General features: G+C 39.1%; 1 protein-coding gene across 8 annotated transcripts; it reads left to right on the top strand.

Annotated features, from left to right (window-relative positions):
* The first annotated feature begins 341 nt into the window (after positions 1 to 341).
* On the top strand, positions 342 to 17,802 carry LOC141637952 (lysine-specific demethylase JMJ27-like). 8 transcript variants are annotated; one of them, XM_074447372.1, is made up of 25 exons: positions 347 to 932; positions 1,614 to 1,729; positions 2,389 to 2,488; positions 2,575 to 2,716; positions 3,219 to 3,282; positions 3,358 to 4,201; positions 4,998 to 5,327; positions 5,957 to 6,493; positions 6,588 to 6,660; positions 6,745 to 6,830; positions 7,300 to 7,419; positions 7,559 to 7,846; positions 7,941 to 7,974; positions 12,583 to 12,662; positions 13,048 to 13,107; positions 13,899 to 14,009; positions 14,371 to 14,454; positions 14,552 to 14,626; positions 14,757 to 14,865; positions 15,152 to 15,264; positions 15,382 to 15,412; positions 16,211 to 16,351; positions 16,666 to 16,778; positions 16,897 to 16,927; positions 17,371 to 17,802. In XM_074447372.1, the coding sequence occupies exons 1-25, from the start codon at positions 393 to 395 to the stop codon at positions 17,445 to 17,447; spliced, it is 4,299 nt and encodes a 1,432-aa protein (XP_074303473.1). In that variant the 5' UTR covers positions 347 to 392; the 3' UTR covers positions 17,448 to 17,802. The 8 variants fall into 8 exon arrangements, 6 of the variants coding, with proteins under 6 accessions (XP_074303477.1, XP_074303476.1, XP_074303475.1 ...); XM_074447371.1 differs by having other exon boundaries at positions 348 to 932; positions 6,588 to 6,830; XM_074447373.1 differs by lacking the exon at positions 3,219 to 3,282 and having other exon boundaries at positions 348 to 932; positions 3,384 to 4,201; positions 6,588 to 6,830.
* The last annotated feature ends 4,209 nt before the right edge of the window (positions 17,803 to 22,011 follow it).

Raw genomic sequence — 22,011 nt, 5'->3', positions numbered from 1 at the left:
CAGCAAATCTAAATATATAAGTTGTCTTTCAAAATTTCATAATTCTAAGTTCTAAGGATATAGGTCAAAGTTTTCGAGTTTGACCAAGAAAAAATGCAATATGGTTTGGATGAGAGGGAGGATTCACCGTATTTGGTTTTATAGGGTGGTTGGTTATGTCAAGTTCATAGTTGACAGATTGACTCGCCATACTCCTTTTTAAATGACAGGTGGAACAAATTGAGTGAATGATCAAATTGTTCATCTTAAAATAGAAAGTATAACAACTCACTAAGACCGTCAATATGAAAAAGGACAACAAATGACGGAGTATTAAATATTCAAACTCAAACCATAATTATTTATTTAAATTCTCTATTTTAACATCTACTCTTCCAGTTATAGTATTATTCATGGAAGCTACTGCTTCTGCTGAACAGATTGTACACAATTCCATGGATTTAGTTGTCAATAATATTAAACTTGAACCAGTTGAAGAACAAATCAATAGCGCAATCAATGGTGCTGGTAATGGCGACGTATCCATGGAATTAGATGTTGTTGTTAAACACGAACCGGAAGACGGAGAATTTTCTAGGGTTTCTAAGAAATTTAATGTAAAACAAGAACAAGACGAAGAAAAGAGTGTTAATTTGGCTAGGGTTTCTGATAAGCGAGAAGTTGGTAAAGTTCATCAAAGGAAAAATGGCCGAAAAAAAGCCGTAGAGGACACCGTAAATAATGATGTTGCTGTAGATAAAGATGGTGAGGTATTTGGGAATGGCGTGTGTTTAGAGAAGAAAAGGCCGCGCATAACTCAGAATAACGAGGATGAGGATGAGGATGAGGATGAGGATAAGGAGGAGGAGGCGCCTCCGCCAAAGAAGTCTAAGAAGTGTCGCCCGTTTGCCCAGAAGAAGAGGCAAGACAGAGCTGCTGTTTTTGATGAAAATGTATTTTCAACTACGTATATTAATTACCTTTGTGTTGTTCACTTGTTTTTGATTTAGATAGGAGGATTTGGAGGGAAAAAGAGGGGAGGGAAATGAAGGGATGACAAATCCTTTGTTTGGTTAGTAAAATGGAAGTGGAGGGATTTTGAGGCGGGGGAAAATGAATCCCTCCATTTCCCCCCTTCAAGGCAAATTATTTCATCTCCAACAAAGACAAGATTTGGAGGGAAAATGGCGTCCTCCATTCTCTCTTCCCTTCCCTTCCATCCCTTAGGGTGTGTTTGGATAGCAAAAATGGAGGGAAAGGAAGGGGAGGGGGAAGGAGGGAAGGGAAAGGGAGAGAAGGGAAAGGGAGGGGGAATGGAGTGTGGGTGTTTAGATACAATTTCCCTCCAAATCTTCCCTATTATGAAGAGAATTTAATTTGACTTGGATGAGGGAAATTTGATCTCTCCAAATCTCTCCCCTTCCATTTCCCTCCACTCTCATTTGCTATCCAAACAAGGGATTTTAAATCCCCTACTCCCCTCCTTTTCTTTTCCCTCCAATTCCCTCAATCCAAACAGACCCTTTACCCTTCCCTCCTTCTCCATCCCCTCTCTTTCCCTCCACTTTTGCTATCCAAACACACTCTTAATGAACTGTAACGTGACACCGTGACGTGTTTTGTATGGTTGACAGGGAATAAAGGTTGATTCGACTATGTGTCATCAGTGTCAAAGGAATGACAGTGGGCCGGTGGTGCGCTGCACCAAGTGCAAAACCAAACGCTTTTGCCATCCCTGCATAGCCAACTGGTCTGTCTCTCGTTGCGCTTCTTGCTGTTTTTGTACACCTTGTTTGCAGTTGTTGTTTTGCGGGGTAATTTATTGTTATTTTAGTGAATGTATGTTGATCAGGATGGCATACGCAAAGATGGAAGTAGATTCTATGATGTGTTGTTTGAAAAAAAGATTGATACTTGTTGTTGTAGTTATGTTTGGTAACGGGTTTAGTTTTGGAGCTAAATTAAATGTTTGTATCAGATGGAATATTTTTAGATTTCAGTTTTCAAGGGCGCTGCACGCTGATTTTCAAGTTAACGAACTATTTTACAATAGTATGCCCTCGCAATTAGTTGTTAGAAGATGTTAAAAGATTGAACCCCTCATTCAACATGGTTCGGCACCACCACTCCTTGATTAACGATTGTAAATAGTATGTTGTAGTCATGGAAAGAGCATTTACTCAGATAGATACAGGTTTCTGAATTTACTGATTTAGAAGTTATGTTATGCATGTTAAAAGTTCTTACAAGTTACAACACATAAATAGCGTGCCATAACATCCTTCATCTGCACTTGTCTGGTTCGTGATCATCATCTGATGTCATTATAGAAAGTTGATTCGAACAATCGTGCAAAAATATCTATTCACTAGACTTTGATATGCTGCTTATGCTGATTATATTGAACAGGTATCCTCGAATGACACATGATCAAATTGCTGAGGCTTGCCCATTTTGCCATCACAACTGCAACTGCAAGGCTTGTTTGCGGATGGAGGGGCCTGTCAAAGTGTGTTCTCTTGTGTTAGAATTGGTATCTTGTTTCCTTTGTAAATGATTTAATATGGACTTCACATGTTGGATGACTTGTGGCAGCAAATGATGAAAGATGATTTCGAAGTCTGCGATGAAGAAAAAATTGAACATTTCAAAAATCTGTTAAAGGCTATTTTACCATTTCTGAAGCAAATCAATCTGGAGCAGATGACCGAAAAGGACATAGAGGCCAAGATTCAGGGTAATTCATCTTTATTTTATTTTTTTCTGAAAAGGATTACATCTCAAACTTGTGATGTGAATGTTTTTTTTTTTTTTTTTTTTTTATGTATATTCAGAAATTTATTGGACATTTATTTAGTGCGAATTAGGAATATTATCAGGAAATAATGTGAGCACAGGCAATCGTCTAGAGTAATGCTTGTGAATTAGATGCAAGATCACATCAATTTTTTTACTTCCATAGTTGTTAGCTCCAAGTAACTTCTCTGTGTAATCTGTTCTAGTTAATGCACTTTCATTTTGTGAATCCACAAAGCGTCACCTTAGAAATCAGTTAGTAGCTATTTTATTGGTGCAAATTACAACGGTGGTGGGCTGAGGCTGTGCGTTGCCAACATTTTCCCGCCCTCATGAGAACCTTGTCTGTGGCATTATAACTACTGATAGTTGTTGGTTTCTGTCTGGCATATTTAACTGACCACTACTTGGAATTTGTATTGGATTGGTCTTTCCGCTTGTAGGTGTTTTAGTTGGTGAAGTAAACATTCCAATGGGAGTTTGCGATAGTGACGAACGTATATTATGGTATGCGTTTTACATTATAGGATCCTTTATTTCATAAGTTAATGACTCTCGAAGGCCTGATCACCTGTTGTGTAGTAACCACTGCAGAACATCTATTGTAGATTACCACAGAAGTTGCCCTGTTTGTTCATATGATCTTTGTCTCACGTGTTGCCGAGAAATTCGTGCTGAAAAATTGCAAGATTGTGAAGAAGTCATCATGGAATATGCACAAAGAGAGGCTGGTCATCGTGAAAGATGTCTTGGACTATCATATTCTGCAGAACACAATAAACAACAAACTAATAAATCGAGAAGACGTAGGAGGGCACCTATGAACCAGGATTGGCTTGTGCAATCGGAGAGAACGAGTGAAGGTAACGATGCTTGTGCGAGTGAAGGTAATGATGCTACTGAAGTTGCCATTGATAAAAAACAGATGGCAAAGCCTGTTTGGAAAGCAGATGAAAACGGCAGGATACACTGCCCAGAATGCCCAGCAGTGGAAAATGAAGGGTGTGGCGGGCCGGTTCTTGTATTGAAGTCTTTCTTGTCTGAAAATCGAGTTTCAGATTTGGTGAATGAAGTGGAGAAGATAGTATTTTCTTCTGAAGAAGAGGGTCTACCCAAGGCTCCTAATAATTCATTAGTTTTTGATGTTATCTCGGGGTGTAATTTACAGAAATGTGCCTTTAGAGAGAGTTGCAACGACAATTATTTGTATTATCCAGACGCCAGGGACATTAAGCAAGGAGATCTGAAACAATTCCAGCATCATTGGGCCCGTGGAAAACCAGTAATTGTCCGAAGTGTTCTTGAGACTACACCTGGTTTAAGTTGGGAACCACTTGTCATGTGGCGTGCTGTTCGTCAAATTAAGAACACCAACTATGACACTCTACTTGAAGTGGAAGCTGTTGATTGTTTGGATTGGTATCAGGTAACAGCACTTACTTTATTTTGCATAGTACTTCCTCTGATCTGTTTGATTGTATACGTTTTCCAATTTGGGGCAATCCATTTAATTGAATACGTTTTTATTTTAGGTTTCATTCTAGTGCTCCCTCCTATCCAAATGATTCTACCCATTATGACTTTTCACGGTCAAAATATTGCATCCTTGACTTCAAATAAGGGATGGATAGAATCGTTTGGATAGCTGGGATAACTTTTTGCAATACCAAGACACCTTTCTATTTTCTCATGATGTACACCATTTTTATTGGCCCTACATGCTTTACAATGGTAATTAGGTAATTTACTTTATTGAATAGTCTCTTATTCTACTTAGTTTGACTCACCTAAACTTTGTGCATGAAGCAATAGTATTTAATCAAATGGTTCAGAGGAAGTATTTTCTTATAGTTCATTCGTAAATTGCATATATTCTACTGTTATTGATTTCTTTTTAGCTTATGCTGTGACCGATTGTCTACAATTGCATGTTTGCTACTGCTTGCAGGATTGATGCTCACTTTATTATGAATTTCCGAAACTTAGGCAGATCATTTAGTTCTTTTATAGATTACTGGTTTCTGTTTGATTCAAGTTGCGTACTTGCAGTGTTGTTTGTTATAATCATGGCCCAATGCTGTCAATTTCTAAACAAACTTCTCTCAAGATTTGCATGCCCCTTTGCATCTATTTCACCTTTGAAATTAAAATTTTATTGTTTGTTCGTTGTCTGCCTTCTGATCTGTACACCTGTTACTGACACAGTGTTTAATCTGATGTAGATTGATGTTAATGTGCGCACATTTTTTACCTCGTATACAAGTGGAGAATTTGACAGTCACAATTGGCCTGTCATATTAAAATTGAAAGATTGGCCACCCGATGTTCTGTTTGAGGAGCATTTGCCGCGCCATGGCGCTGAATTCATTAGAGCATTGCCATACAAAGAATATACACATCCCAGGGATGGTGTTCTGAACTTAGCTGCCTTGTTGCCTGAAAATTACCTAAAGCCAGACCTGGGCCCAAAAACTTGTATTGCATATGGGTTTCAACAAGAGTTGGGTCGTGGGGACTCAGTTACAAAGCTTCATTATGTTATGTCTGATGCGGTATACTCATATCATCCATTAAACTTCTGTTCTTTTGTCTGCTTGCTAAAAGTAGAATTGTGTCATAGCAAAACTGCCTTGTATCTTTTTTTTTCTGATTATTAGGACAAGTTTATCAATTAGATTTCTGAGTGTGTATGTTTTGCAAACAATCCTAATTAATGTATCTTCGAATAGTCGTGGGTTGCTCAGGACTTCAGTGTGATTTTGATTTAGCCTAAATATCAATCTATGTCCTCCAAGGATACGTAATGGAGCAAAAAAGAAGAAAAAGAATTCTTACTGTGAATTTACTGAAGTGTCTTTGTCCCTGAAACAGAGTTTCTTTATTCTAATGGTTTTTATTCTTCCCATTTGTTCGCATGGACAAACAAGTCTTCATCTTTTCAATTTCTTGTTTGTAGTTTCCAGCATTTTTTCTTGCATTTTGTACAGACTTCAATTTTAATGCTGAAGTTAGACTTGTCTAATCTAGAATTATTTTGCATTTTGTGGTTGGTCAATGGCTAGAGAGTAGTGACTACAGACTGCATTTGTATTTCGGGGTTAAAATGTTTTCTGTGAATTCTGTGATTTTATGTGGCGTTTTTTTGTGCTTAATATATATCTTTTATGTTGTGTTAATCTAGGTCAATATATTGACACATACTGCTGAAGTTACTGTGGAACCTAAGAAACTCGAGGCTATTTCTAAATTGAAAAAAGAACACTATGCTCAAGATCAGAAGGATTTCTTTTGTAAAGACTTCTCTGAAAATAGCAAGTCTAGTGAAAACAAACAGATGAATCATGATGGTCATGTAACTGCTGATCATGAGAACACCGGGAAGTGTATTAGTGATTCTAAAGGTAAAAGTATGCTTGAAAGTTTTAGTGAACATGGGAACGGAAGTAAGTCGGCAGACTTGTCTAAACTGGGAAATCAAGCTACCGAACAAGTATCTGATGTGCTGTGTGAGACCAAAGCAGAAGGTTCTGACAAGGATAGTAGAGAGGTGACAGATGATGAGACTGTTACTCGATCTACAGAAGTGGAAGGTTCTGACCAGGACAGTGGAGGAGCTCTTTGGGATATTTTCCGAAGAGAAGATGCCCCTAAGCTACAAGAGTATTTGAAGGCTCATTATCGTGAGTTCAGGCACATTCAATGCGATCCACTAAAGCAGGTAGTTTGTTAGTTACTTTTTAGTATGTCAAACAGGAATTGTGGCAATTTTGTGAACCCTTGATTGCTTGAGTGGCTGACAATCTCGTGTCTAGGTCATTCACCCTATTCATGATCAGTCATTCTACCTGTATGAAGAACACAAAAGGAAACTGAAGGAGGAATACGGTAAGTATACACTATTACAGAAAGACATTACTATGAAGGTTTTGCCCAACCTGGGGAATTTTACTCCCAAATGCTTCATGTTAGGAATTGAGCCGTGGACATTCATTCAAAAGCTTGGAGAAGCGGTCTTCATACCTGCTGGGTGTCCTCATCAAGTTAGAAACTTGAAGGTAAGCATGGTCTTTCTCAGTGTACTAACGATCGTTTGTTCTCGTACAAGTGAGATTTAGATATGGTGGTGTTGTAGCGTGATGAGGGTTTAAATAACAGTAAATCAACGGCAATTAACCTAGGGCCTCGATGGCTCTCGCCTATGACAAGATAAGGACGTCTGATGTATACAACCTCAGAGACTGTTTCCAAAAGACAATACAAAATGCATCATGATTTGCATTGACTGACTGCTATTTCACCTTAAACAGAAAAGGCATACAACTTAGCGAGTCAGTTATTATTATCTTCGGCAAAAATCAAAAGCTTTAGAATAACAAGTTTTTGGCTCAATTGCAAATGAAAAAAATATTTCTATTCATCTTCGGCAAAAATCAAACTTTTTCTGGAAACGTGTCAGTTATTACTTATTATTATCTTAAAAAGATCGTTGTTATTGTTCTTGATTGAATTTTTGTGTTTGTACAGTCCTGCATCAAAGTTGCGCTTGATTTTGTATCGCCTGAAAATGTTCAAGAATGTATGCGGCTAACTGAGGAATTTCGCGTTCTGCCCCGAAACCACAGGGCAAAGGAAGATAAGTTGGAGGTAACGTAAACTACAGTTCAGTAGTTCACAACATTTGTTAGTGCCATTGTCGCCTTTTTGCATCAGTAATGGCAATATACACTGGTAATGTACGGCTAATGTTCTTCTGGAGAGGTATTTGATGGTCTTCATGATGTAGGTGAAAAAAATGTCTATATTTGCTGCGGAAACAGCTGTCGAAAATATACTGAACCGAAAAAAGAGAAAAAAGCAACAACCAATTCAGAAAAAAAAAGGTTTGAAAGGAAAGAGAAAAAGGGCTGCACGCCCTAAAAAGGAAGATCTGAACCAAAAGAAAAAAGTTGTTGAAAAGGAGCCGGAACCTAGGACTCCTACTTTTGACCGTCCAGTACTTGAAGGGAAATCAGTTGAGAGGCTAGTTGGGACAATTGAGAAAGATGCCTCTAAGGAATATCACATTGAGAAGGTGCCTATGCAGATTGACTATATTCATTCATGTTTCCTTTTTTGACATGCTGGCAATTTGGAGTTTTAGCTAATGTGCCAGCTTGATTTTGCAGGGCCAAGGCACGCCGCTGAAAGAAATACCCAATGGTACAGTTTGCTCCTTGTCTGTTCATGTGTATGAATGGTTCTTTTTTGAAGCATTTCATGTTCGTTTATGCTATTTTTGTGAGATACTCATAGTTGTTTAAGTATGAACTTTCTTTATCTTGTCCTGCTGAGTGGCTGCCTCTATTTCTGAGTGCACTTCTTATCTCCTTAGCTGAATGGGCAACGATGGCTTAATATGAGTGTCATAAAGAGAGGATGAAAGCTATCTCTATAGCGGAAGTTTCTTTTCTTTTTTCGGAAATTAACGCGTTGTATTCCTTACATTTGATTTCCAGTTGATAACGAAGATTCCATCTTTTACTTTGTTTCCATTTAGAGTTATCTCATGTGATTTTGCGCTAAATGAAGATTTAGCATTTATGTACCTCGTAGTAGGTTTGATTGAATTTGCCTTGATATCTTGTTTACAGTCAGTTTGAGATTTGCTATTTCCGTCAGCATATTACATAAAGTAGTTAGTGCCATAGTGATGAAGTCTTTGTTTTTTGACTGATATGGGCCTAAGGGGATCAGTCAGTGTGGTTTTTCCTCGTTCGATGCGCTGTAGTTGCGGCCATTACAGCCTCAATATGCTATGTGTGACGATCCGCACACTTGAGCCCTTAGATTTATTTTATGCTTATGTAATTTCATTTTCCTTGTACATTTGTAGTAAGTATTTTCTTAGTAGTTTTAGAATAGGTTTCCATAAATAGGTATATCGCTATTCTGAACTAAACTTGTAAAATCAATGTTTCCTGCTACCAGGATGTAAATATCAAATTTCCCTCTTTAGGGAGTACTAGTGAATGAAAATCTACTTCCTACCTTGTGCCTTCGTATTGCTTATTGTTGCTTTGTTGTGAACGACTCTTAGCCTTCACTTTACTAACAAGCCGTGTTTGTGGGATCGACACTAGGATCCCGACTCACACCCCGAGACCCGAGTATCGTGCTAGTGGGCGATCCCTCACTAGTACGAAGAGCCTTGTCGCTTGCATCTTGCCTTGAGAAGGGGCAAGGGTGCGCGCCACGGTCCGGCAAAAGTAGCGGACCGTGACATTTGGTATCAGAGCCCGGTCTTCGGACGGGCGTCTGCAAGCCGCATTTGTTCATCAAGATCGAGAAAATGGGCGAAACAATCGAGGACCGAGTGGATGCCTTAGAGGACACAATCGACGTTAAGCTTCCCAAACTCGAGGACATCGTGATGCGGATGGCCGCGAGCCTCGAGGAGTTGCAAAAGACGGTTTGTGACCTTGAGACGAAGGTAGACGGGATGGATACCCGCATCCAAGCGATCGGTGGTGCGATCCCCGACGATCGGGAGGAAGAGATCAATCATCTGCATCGAAAGGTCGAGATGTTAGAGAACACTTGCGCCACGCTCGTGAAAGCGGTGGCGATACGACGGAAATCTGTGGGGAGCCATAAGGTGAAGGCACCTCCACCTCGTGCCTACGATGGGGCGAGGGATTCGAAAGCGGTGGATAACTTTATCTTCGATATGGAGCAATACTTCCGAGTAAGTGGGCTCGACGAAGACGCGGAAGTTGTCACGGCAAGCATGTATCTAGTCGACGATGCCAAGATGTGGTGGAGGGCTAGGTACAAGGAAATCGATGCGGGCACGATTACGGTGACATCGTGGGCCGACTTCAAGAGGATCTTGAAGGATCACTTCTACCCCGAGAACACGGAGTTTGTTGCTCGGAAGAAGTTGAAGGAAATCAAGCACACCAAATCAATCCGAGAATATGTGAGGGAATTCTCGGCGTGCATGCTCGAGATTAGCGAAATGTCCGAGACGGATAGGACATTCGAGTTCATTGACGGGTTGAAGAGGTGGGCACAACAAGAGGTCATGAGGCGTAATCCCAAAACTCTGTCTTCGGCCATTTCGGTTGCGGAGCGCCTACTCGACTTTCACGGAGAGCGAGAGGCACCAAGAGTTGTGGCACCAACGGGGAATATGGGTGCATCACAAAGTGGGTACAATGGACAAAGGCCACAAAACAAATGCCATTTCGATTGGGAACGATCGGTTCCGCTCGCAAGGAAGTCAAGGCCAATCGGCGAGCACTACAAACTCGCCCTCAAGCTCGTCTTCTAAGGCGGGAAACTCTCTCGCTTCCACGACGAAGAGACCGTTCGCGTGTTTTGTGTGCAAGGGTCCTCACAAGATGGCCGATTGTCCGAGCAAAGCGGAGTTCAATGCCATGTTCAAGGAGATGCCGAAAGGGGCTCAAGAACGTCTTGATGGGGCGTTGGCCGACTATCACCAAGAGTGTAACGAAGACTCGAGTGATGGTGAAGACCAACCACGGATGGGCTCACTCCAACGGATTAGCGCGATGGGGAAATACGAAGATTCCTCCGCCAAGAAATCCAACGGGCTCATGTACGTGGACTTGATGGTGAATGGGAAGCAAGCACGAGCCTTGATCGACTCGGGCGCCTCCCATAACTTTGTTACGAAAGAGGAAGCGGATCGGTTGGGGCTAGTTCGCGGGATGCTAACAAATACTGAAGCGGTCAACGGGAAAATGAGACGCGTCCAAGGAGTGGCTAAGAAGGTCGCGGTTCAAGTGGGTGAGTGGGCGGGGAGCTCGACTTCACCACCGTTCATTTGGATGACTTCAAGTTAGTACTCGGGATGCGCTTCTTTCGAAAGCATTGGTAGTATTGAAACCAAGTGATGGATCGATGCTACTAATGGGGTCTATCGTAGTGAATACGGTAGTTAGCGACGAAGACAAGGGGCGAAGATCGAATTTCGGCTATGAGGGTGATACCGATGCCGAAACAAGGGATGCGACCTTGGAGAATGCCTAAAGGTTCGGTGGAGCCGAGGGCGAACAAGACCCAGGCTAACTACGATGCTAAGTGGCCCGGGGGACGAAAGAAGAGTCTACCCCCTCACCGAGGAGTAGACAATGAGGCGAGATGCCCAAAGAAGTAGGCCTCGTACCATCGGGGGCGCGTCGATGTGCTTGAATCGACGTCCTGGTTTACGGGTCGGTCGACCCAAGAGATAAGGCCTCGTACCATCAGGGGCCGCGTCGATGTCTTCGAATCGACGTCTGGTTTGCGGTCGGTCGACCCAAGAGAGAAGGCCTCGTACCATCGGGGACCGCGCCGAAATGTTGATTCGGCGTCCCGGAGGACTCACATTCCCTTGAATGCAGTCTTTGAAGTGACGAGAGACAAGACGAAGGTCCGTTGGGGCCGATTGGAGAAAGCCCGAGAGAGCACTTTTCAAGCAGCGGCAAAATGGGCGTTCCCGAGAGACAAGGAGCACGTGGTGGACTTGGAGAACATGATGTTCGGCACTTCTATGTCAAGGAACTCCACCTATCCTTGAAGGGACGAAGAGGCCGATCATTGTTTGGGACGATGCGCACATTCAAGCCGAGTTGTACAAGCCAATCCCCAACACCGCATGGACAAATCGAGCTCACCGAGGATGTCTCACTGAAGCACCGTTCAAGATTTTTGTGTTGCCGAGGGCGGCAACAGACATTAGGTGGGGAAAGTGTGACGATCCGCACACTTGAGCCCTTAGATTTATTTTATGCTTATGTAATTTCATTTTCCTTGTACATTTGTAGTAAGTATTTTCTTAGTAGTTTTAGAATAGGTTTCCATAAATAGGTATATCGCTATTCTGAACTAAACTTGTAAAATCAATGTTTCCTGCTACCAGGATGTAAATATCAAATTTCCCTCTTTAGGGAGTACTTGTGAATGAAAATCTACTTCCTACCTTGTGCCTTCGTATTGCTTATTGTTGCTTTGTTGTGAACGACTCTTAGCCTTCACTTTACTAACAAGCCGTGTTTGTGGGATCGACACTAGGATCCCGACTCACACCCCGAGACCCGAGTATCGTGCTAGTGGGCGATCCCTCACTAGTACGAAGAGCCTTGTCGCTTGCATCTTGCCTTGAGAAGGGGCAAGGGTGCGCGCCACGGTCCGGCAAAAGTAGCGGACCGTGACACTATGGCAGTAAGCCAGTAACTTTCAAAACCTTGATCACTCTGTCACAGAAAGGTTTTGTGGAGGATATCCTAGCCCATCAATGCTAAACTGCTAATATTGATAGATAATGAATATCTACACATCATCAGGCTTTCACCCTAGTTCTTGCCGATGTGAATGTTTCAAACAGCGGTTTGTTTCCATGCGCGGGTTGGTGGGCATTTATCAGTTGGAAAATAGCATTCTCTAACAACCGGAATTTCATCTCTAGTAAAACACAAAGTCTTGTTGGCATAGAACTATTTTTTGGACGGAGGTTTGCCACCATTCTTGTTTGCATGTTTGTTTGTACTGCTTAATGAGTTTATACATAACCGCTCTTGTTCGATTTATTTATGTATTTCTTTGGAAATAATATCAAAATTCTCACACATGGTAAGCAAGTGCGTATAAGACTATAGACGGTACTATAAGCTTGAGTATTTGACAAATGCTCTAATATAGTATCCGCACTTTTGACTGTTGTCATTTTTTTGCTAACTTGTTATTTATTTTCATCGTGCACGGATGATGATGTGTTTGGAGTTGTGATATTTTGCTGCTGGTCTAACATTGTTTGATTTGCAGTTGCATACAAGCTCTCAAGGAAGAAAAATTATGAAATATTCAAGATGCTTCATATGATCCTGTATGGGAGGAGAGGAAAGGTGTGTCCAATAGATTTATCATCATACAGTATATGTTGCTGTGTTATTATACATTCCTTCCCTCAGTGTGCACACTTTTTTTTTGTTTAATTTGCGTGGTTGTGCTTGATCGGGTGGTCCGAACGTACCCCATGTTATTTCTTGAAGGATAAGTGAGTGAAATCCAATGTTTCGTGTTGATGCAGCATGATATGGGCTATAGTGTATCAGCCTTGATTTACCTCATCTCTATTCTGTTGTAATGTTTGCAAATCTTTGTGCCACCCTCACATTGCTTTACCAAATGTAACTAAAGAATGTTTGTTGTTTTTCCTAAGTTTTGCTATACTGCAATATAAGCACTTTATCATCGTGATCTGAAATGTTTGGCTTGTTCTTGCTGCAGGCTCGTCAGGTGAAGCATAATATATCACGGTTTTCTGGCTTTGTGTGGCATGGAAATGAGGTACAACTTTAACATCGTCTTTACTCTCCCACAAGAAATATTAGATACATATGGTATACAACAGATTGAAATGTTGCCTTCCAGCCGTTGGCTTCTTTCGTGTCTAACGTAGCGGTGTGCATATTTGTGCGTTGCTTTCTGAATGATGCCTTTTAATAACCACTCCCTCCATTTTATTGAATTAGCACCTTTGTGAGGGGAAAAGTGGGTCAATGGGCTAATTCAATAAAATGGAGGGAGTTATTTTCTCAAGGTGGTTTTATTGTAATTTGTGCAAACCTGATTTCTGAAGGCTCTGATGTTGGAAAAGTGGACCCCGAATCATTTTGGGATTAAGGCTCTGATGTTGTTGTTGTGCAAACCTGAATTCTGAAGATGTGCGTATGCTCTATGTTTCAGTTTCTTTCTCCTGTTTGCAAAGTAACTACAAAATTCCTTAAAGGAGAGGATAACGTTGTCGATATTCTTTTCCTGTGAGATCGTCAGCATTGCCATAGTAGTAGACGTTTATTTTTTGACATTTATATAATTTTGAGTGTCTAGTCACTCAGATATGCGCGTCTAATTAGCCGTGTTGACCTTCATTATTTTTGGAAATGTCATTGAATATCGCATTAAGTACTTCATAAACCACCCTCTACCGCTACTATTGTCGTTGAAGTCTCCATTTGTGTCTTCTCCAGAAAGGAATGTTAGACTCGGTACAAATTCCATATTCATATCTATATCTTTTAACCGCTGCCACACCTTGTATTTGGTCTTTGTGGGTAAGTTTTCTAGTTCTGTTGCAGGAGAAGCAAAGGCTGAAAGTAAAGGAGAAATTTGACAAGTTGGTCAAAGAGAAATTGATGGAAATCTGTGATGTGCTTGACATCCCAATTACTACGGCTACCTCTAGAAAGGTACGCCCATTATAGATTCTTGTATTCTTTTCTAACTTCTGATAAAAAAAAAATTTGTTTAAATTATTTGTTTCTATGTTTTCTATTATAAAAAGTCTTTCGAAAACGCCCTCTCAGGCCAGTGATCATTTATGTGCACACAGAATACTAGTCTGCCTGTCTCCTTCCAAAATTCAACATCACCCCTGTTTAGTAAACCGTTGTGCTTAATTCTAATGGACTGTATTGTGTATAATTTGTACGAAGCCTTGAAAACTATGATTGTGTTAACTTGTATTCTGCCCTGTCCCTCCTTTCTGTTTTTGTTGACCACTTAACAAGACGACTGAAAACGTTGTACTTGTCATATTGTGCTGTGCAGGAGGATATTGTCACCAAGCTGCTGGACTTTTTGGTAGCTCCCCATGCTACAACTGAAAACGTTGTACTTGCAGATCAAGATCAGGTTTGACTCAAAGCTAGCAGATGTGCATTTGCTATGTTTACATTTTTAATGTTCCTTGGTTAAGAGACATTTACAATCTGCATTAATCATTTTTCAGGGCAGAAAACGCAAGAGGCCTTCCTCTGCCATAGAAGCTGCATCTCCCCCATCATCATCCAAAGAGTCTGCAAAGGTACCCCCTTATTTTCCCGTAGCTGTTGTATTTTCTGCTCGTTTAAGACTACTCTTTCCGTTAAAAACTTAAAATTCTAATTCTCAAGAGCATCTTGGAGTTTTCTGATTGATCAATTCAAATTTGTGAGGGCGATGACATAACTCCCAATGTTTTCTCAAGAAAGAAGAAAAATGAGGAGACAAAAAAGGAGAAGTCATCAACAGCTTCGAAGAAATCGAGCACAAAGGAAAAGTCTGGTAAGTATTTGAACTTGAGCTTCAATGCTTTAAAAACGTCAAGAGTATCTATATTTCAGGTTGCATGGTTGTATGTCCTAAATCCATTTTTTTCTATTCGTTTGTAAAAACTACTCAGGAAAAGTCATTTTAAGTAAGAAATTTTGAAATTGAATAAAAAAAGTCTGGAGTTTCTTTCTGTAAAATTATTGTATCATAGACAAATAGTATTATTATAGAAGTCGGAGCAACTATTTCTTTCTGGTCATCCTTCCTGTACTTAGATTTGCTATGTGTTCTTCTTAAGGTCCAAAGACTGTGAAAGCAAAGGAGAAGCCAAAAGAAGATAAATCAAAGCCGAGTGATAATGAACTAAGGCAGGCAATATGTGATATTCTTAAAGAAGTTGATTTCAACACGGTGAGAATCCAACATCATTGTTGCTTTCATGCATCCCTTTAGACAATATTCAATGTGCCTAGCATTGTCATATTTAGCTGATACTAAAATTTGATTCTCATCTGGAACTCCCTACAGGCAACGTTCACAGATATTCTGATGCAACTTGGTACGTCCTCTTTCCTTTATCATTCTATGTATGGCAAACCTGGTCACTGAAATACAACCACTAGGAGTGCGCAACATCCAGAATTATTTTTATTTTATTTTTTTCCTTAAAATATTAATTTAAAATACATTGAAGACCTACTTAAACCGGTCCAATCCGGTCCAACCAGTCCGGATTTATGGACCGGAATTTGAAAAAGTGGGTATGTAAAATTAATTCCGGTCCGGTCCGGTCCGGTCTTGGACTGGAATTTTTCTGGTCCGGTCCCGATCCGAAATTTTTATAATCCGGTCCGAGATTTTTGACGATTCCGGTCCTGTTTTGGACGGGTGCCCAGCCCTAACAACCACTTACATGAGATGACCTCTTACGTATGACTCAAAAACTTATATGATGGTCTTGTTAGATGAGTCGATTGATTATACAATTAAATGCAGAATGCATAAATATTTGGGTTGCTCTCATATCTGAGATTATCTCATACAAGACAGTTCAGGCGTCCATCCTATACTTGCCATTTTGACATCCTATGCTTGCCATTTCGACATCCGCATCTTAACTTTTCATTTAAGTGTGAGGGGAGGGAAAGCGATGAAAAAATTTCAATCTCCCTTGTTTGGATAGCAAATGGGGGTTGAGGTATCTATTTTCCCTCATGTCTTATAAGCCGAATAAAAAATTCGTCAAACATGAGCTAATTTTGGAGGAAAAAACGCCCAAGGTTCCCCACCTACTTACTTTTATATCTGAATGGTTAACATGCGTCGTGTTACTAACGCGAATTTGGGAATACTGCAGCCAAGCAGTTCAGTACAGATCTTGCACCCAAAAAGTCAGCAATCAAGATTATGATACAGGATGAACTCGCAAAATTAGCTGATGAAGCTGATGACGGCGATGATGATGAAGAGGAAGACGAGGAGGATGCTGAAAAGTCTGGTAAGTATTTGCACTCGAGCATCATATTGGTCAATGCTTTTAAAATGACAGCGAGTATCTATATTCAGGTTCCATGGTTGAATGTTCTTCAAAATATCATCTCTTATGAGGGCTCTCCTAAATCAATTTTCGCCTATCTTTTGTAAAAAGCAACTACGTATTAAGGAGAAAATTATGAAATTGAATAAAAAAATCCTGTAGCTGTTTTTTGTAAAATTACTGCATCATAATATCATATTACAGTAGAAGTCAGAGCAACTGTTTCTTTCTGGTTGTCCGTCCTTTACTTAGTTTTGCTATGTGTTCTTCTGAAGGTCCAAAGGCTGTGAAAGCAAAGGAGAAGCCAAAAGAAGATAAATCAAAGCCGAGTGATGATGAACTAAGGCAGGCAATATGTGATATTCTTAAAGAAGTTGACTTCAATACGGTGAGAATCCAACATCATTATCACTTTCATGCATCCTGAGTCCTGACATTCAATATGCCTAGCATCTTAATATTTTAGCTTGTACTAAAATTTGATTGTCTTCTCGAACTCCCTACAGGCAACTTTCACAGATATTCTGAAGCAGCTTGGTACGTCCTCTTTCCTTTATCATTCTATGTATGGCAAACTTGCTCACTGAAATATAATCACTTGCATAGTTGCATGGGATGACGTCTTACACACAAATACTTATATCACGGTCTTACGTGTTAGATGAGTCTATTGATCATACAAGACACTTTATGCTTCCATCCTATACTTGCCATTCCGACATTCACAGCTTAACCTTTCATTTGGATGTGGGGGTTTGCAAGGGGAGGGAAAGAAAGGAAACAATTTCATTTTCCCTTGTTTGGTTAGCAAATTGGGGTTGAGCCGTTGAGGAAACCATTTTTCCGCATGTCTTATAACTGAGCCAAATAAAAAATTCTTCAAACACAAGCTAAATTTTGGGAAAAACACAAGCTTCTAAATGGTTAAGGCAATGTTTACATTTGTTGTATTAATAACGTTAATTTTGCAAATATTGCAGCCAAGCAGTTTAGTACAGATCTTGCACCCAAAAAGTCAGCAATCAAGATTATGATACAGGATGAACTCAAAAAATAAGCCGATGATGAAGTGGAAGACGAGGAGGATGCTGAAAAGGACGAAGCCTGATTTAGTAGGAGAGGGTAGACAAATGGTGTAATAGGATGTAATTACCATGCTTTCCCTCCTTTTGCCCTCTTTCCCCTTACGAGGGAAAGTGGAAATAGATAGTAGCATTAACTTTTAACTGTGTTTCATGTTGGTTAGTGTATCTTTACAAGTAGCTGTAATTTATTGACTGTATAATATTCCGGTGAGAAAACTAGGCCGCCTCTGCAGGATTAGTGTGCTTGTAACAGTTTAAATTATTGCGCAGGATGCTGCTGTAATGTACTGTATAACATTTTTATTTGGAGGATTTTTTGACATTAATTCCCCTTTTGTCAACTGTGATCCGAACAGCTAATTTTGTTTAGTTGGTTCGGAAATGGTTGGCCTTCAAAAATGGCGATGGTGCAATGGATGAGATGAAACAATCTCAGGGTTGGCCTAATTGTAATGAATTGTGCTCAACTTCTGAATGACCAGCCTCTAATCTTTATGACAGTATGAGACGAAAAAACCAAATGGGTTTGGTGTGGTGGTTGCTCACCTCATCCCTTAACCATGAGGTCAGGGGTTCGATCCCTGCTCATGGGAATGGAGCAAACTCTTTGGCCAGCCGTTTACCTCTTCGTGAGAGCACCCGCGGCGAGGGGATATACACTGTTGTCGACGGTGGACACCCGGTTTACACCAAAAAAAAAAAAACAATGAGACGAAAAGTAGTGCCAGGAAATTTCTTAAACTTGTTTCATCTATCAATGTAGGGTTAATACTTGATGCATTTCAATTAAGAATTAAGACGCGTATGGATTCGAACCTGAGACCTATTGTCCACAATACCTCCGTCTTAACCACTAGACTAAGACATAAACAGATGTTGAAATATGGAAACGATTAAGAATACGCTAATTGGGATTCAATAGGTCTTAGTATAGACGGGTGGGGCGAATAGACGGGTAAAGACCTCTAATAAAATGGGTAGGGCGGCAAGGTGGGGCACCCCCATGTGCTTCCCACTCTATGACAAATGGTATTTTGTGAGGGGAAGTGGTATCCGTCTATACGTATAGACGGATAGTGTTCGTCTATAATGAGAATTTGTGATTGCGATTATCGTGTGTAATGTCTTCTCATGATTAATTAAACTGTCATTTTCACTTGTATCCCAATAAAAAAAAGTTTGTTAAAATTAAGTGGAATGACCACAATATATATAGAATATAGATTAATGATTACTTATGGGTGAAGAAACAAAAGCATCTTAACGAAATTTCTAACAAAGAGTGGAAAATTGGGAATATAAAATTTCCAGACTAGCGTATTTGATTTTACCATAGGTCTTCCTTAAGACGGATATATTTCACTCAACTTACTTAGATAAGACAAATTTTTTGTTAATCTCAATACATTTTGCTTTTATTTTTATATTATGTGATACTCGACTCGTCCTAAACTTACAACGAATATATCATCTTAATTCTTAAACAAAATTTTGGGTTGATTTTATACGGTGGCTTAAAATTTATATGTCAAGACCATGGCCATTACTAATTACTGTATCACACTATCACCTTTGTCCTTTGGACAAAATTTAAGCAGTTAGTCTTGTTAAAGACGGGTCGGAGCAAGTGACGGGTAATGCCACTCACAAAATAAATAGGGGGATAAGGTGGGGTACCCTATGTGCTTCCCTCTCCCCTCTATTTGGGTCATTTGTGAGAGAAAATGGTATCCGTCACTCCCAAGTAACGAATACGTGTTGTCTTCAATGAGATTTTGACGGGTCAATGGCTCGGTACAGCCGTACAGTAGACTGAATAGTGGAGGGCCGGAGGCTACGGTTCCACTTAAGTTATTATACTTCCTCGGATTCACATCAAAGGTAACACTTACCTAAAACGGACGATTCACATCAAAGGTAACATATCTTATTTGGCCCATAACATTATCAAAGTATCCTTATACCTATTTCATACTCCATCCTATTCTAAATAACTGTCTCATTTGCCATTTCCGTCTATTCACATAACTGTCTCATTTGTCATATTTGGACATGGTTTTTTATTTTCCTACTCTTGACTCTTTTCTTTATTTATCACCCCAACCACCCCTAAGGACCCTAACCCATCATTCAATATTTTTCATTATTTAACTCCTATATTTTTACCCCTATACAATAATTTTCATTATTTTAACTGTATTTCTTAATTTTCGTTTCATTGTCCAAATGTGACACTTATTTGGAATAAAATGGAGTATTTACACAAAATGTCATTACATACTCCAAATACCATCCCATACTTAAACCCATAATTACATGACCCACATATTTTTCCCTCTTTACCCTTACTTTTTCCACATTTTCTTAAATACTCCATTTTTCCCATGTTACATTTAATGTGGATCGGAGGGAGTAGTTGCTTTCATTAACATATAATCAAACCATTTTTAATAAAAGCACTTGCATATTCGTTTTAAATAAATCAACTACAATAGACAGTACTGTACTTATTAAATCAAAATGTACATTCATTACCTTGATTGATGGTTGCAAATACACATTAATTACAAACCCTTTTGTTTGTAAATAATAGAAATGTATTAGGCCTTGTTCTTTTCAGCTAAATAGAGCAGAATTGAACTAAATAAAGCTAAATTTAAATAAAATGAGCTGAAATTAAGTCTAAAAAAAGCGGGTAGATCACTTTCCCAATCAGTTTTTCAAAATGTTTTCAAACACTATCCTCCCCTCAACCAAAAACCCTTAATTTTATTTTTTTCTCTTTCTCCTATAATCTACTCGTAATTAATTTTCACTCAAAATTTTCAATTATAAATCTCATCGAAAAAGTAAGAGCATGTTTGACCCTGTTTTTAAAATATGGTTTCTGTTTTTCAAAAGTAATTTTCAAAAAACTGTTTTTTCTAAAAATTAAGGTATTTTGGTTAAGCTCATAATAAGTGCTTTTTATAATTTCTAGTGTTTGGCCTAATTTACTTGTTTTAGTTTATTTTGAATTCATTTATTGTTGTATAAATATATTTTCCATCAACATATATAGAAAAATAGAATCATAGATAAATGAAATAGGTACGGATTACACTATATTGTAAATTATACTATAAGACCGTTGTATAGTACGACCGCTTAAAAAGTCGTCATTTTATGTTAAAAAATGATAATGTTTTATTTTTTATAAAGTGACTAATTTTTATTAGTGGTCACTTTTTAACATAAGAAATGATCACTATTTATCGTAAAATGTTCATTTTGTGTCTCTCGCAGTCTCGCTCCATACGATGGTGGTGCACAATAATTACTGAACTTAGTAAAGTATAATTTATTGTGAATCCAATTTATGCATAAGAGAATGTAACATTTTTTATGTTTTTTTTTAATCTTTTCATGATACTTGTGATATTTTTTACTTAGTACCCATTTTTATAATACTAGGCTATAAATATGTATTTTATTGTATGGTTTTATAATGTTACAAGTAACGTAAAAGATCACAAATTTTGTTTATTAACATAGTTTGACAAAAAAAAAAAAAATTACGGTAATGTCACGGCATGCCTTGAAATAATATTTTACCTAAACAAAGTTGGAAGTTTATAGTTGTTGGTTTTGGAAGAAATAGAAACAGAAGCATCAATTTGACGCTTCTGTTTTTGGGGGTAAAAAAGTGGATTTGAGCTTTAGAAAAACTGTTTCTATTTTTTAAAAATAAGGTGTTTGGCAAAGCTTCTAGTTTTAGGAAACAAAAATAATTTTTTTAATCTTGACCAAACACATACTAAATACGTTATTACAATTTAATAATACTATGTTTATAAAAGTATACCTGTGCAACCTGCAAGGTTGTAAAAGTAATCCTGACAAAATTGACTCGACCTGAATAATCCAACCGGCACTAGGCTAGTGACACTCAAACTCAAGACCCGAATTTGACGTATATCTGAATTGACTGACCCAAATGTTTAATGTTACAAAATGATTTTTACTCACAAATAACTTAATAATAACGTGACGAATAACCCTAGCCTACCTGAACTTTTGCAAATCCAATATTACCCGACTTCAATAACCCGATCCAGTTGACCAATTGACCAGGGTAAAAGTAGTCAGTTAGTCTTGCTGAAGACGGGTCGGAACAAGTAACGGGTAATGTCGCTCATAAAACGGATAGGGAGGACAAGGTGGGGGCACCCCCATGTACCCCCTCTCTCCTCTATTTAGGTCATTTGTGAGAAGAAATGATATCCGTCACTCTAAAATGACGGATAGGTGCTGTTTCAGATTTTGTGAAAAGTAGTAAGGAATAAGAAGAACAATTAGTCTTGCTGAAGACGGGTCGGAGTAAATGACGGATAATGCCACTCACAAAACGAATAGGGGGGACAAGGTGGGGCACTCCCATGTACTTCCCTCTCTCCTCTATTTGGATCATTTGTGAGAGAAAATGGTATCCGTCACTCCAAAGTGACGGATATGTGTCGTCACAAATAAGATTTTGTGTAAGAAGAAGGTGAATAG

Source organism: Silene latifolia, unplaced genomic scaffold (assembly GCF_048544455.1).
Source record: "Silene latifolia isolate original U9 population unplaced genomic scaffold, ASM4854445v1 scaffold_158, whole genome shotgun sequence".
In the NCBI taxonomy this organism is placed as follows: Eukaryota; Viridiplantae; Streptophyta; class Magnoliopsida; order Caryophyllales; family Caryophyllaceae; genus Silene; species Silene latifolia.
Note: the sequence above shows the minus strand (reverse complement) of the source record. Positions and strands in the feature narration are given on the sequence as shown.

Coding starts and splice junctions, on each gene's coding strand:
- LOC141637952 (XM_074447371.1), top strand. CDS start 393: ATGGAAGCTACTGCTTCTGCTGAACAGATTGTACACAATTCCATGGAT. Junction 2,717..3,218: donor CATAGAGGCCAAGATTCAGG/GTAATTCATCTT, acceptor TTCCGCTTGTAG/GTGTTTTAGTTGGTGAAGTA. Junction 15,413..16,210: donor AGATATTCTGATGCAACTTG/GTACGTCCTCTT, acceptor GGAATACTGCAG/CCAAGCAGTTCAGTACAGAT.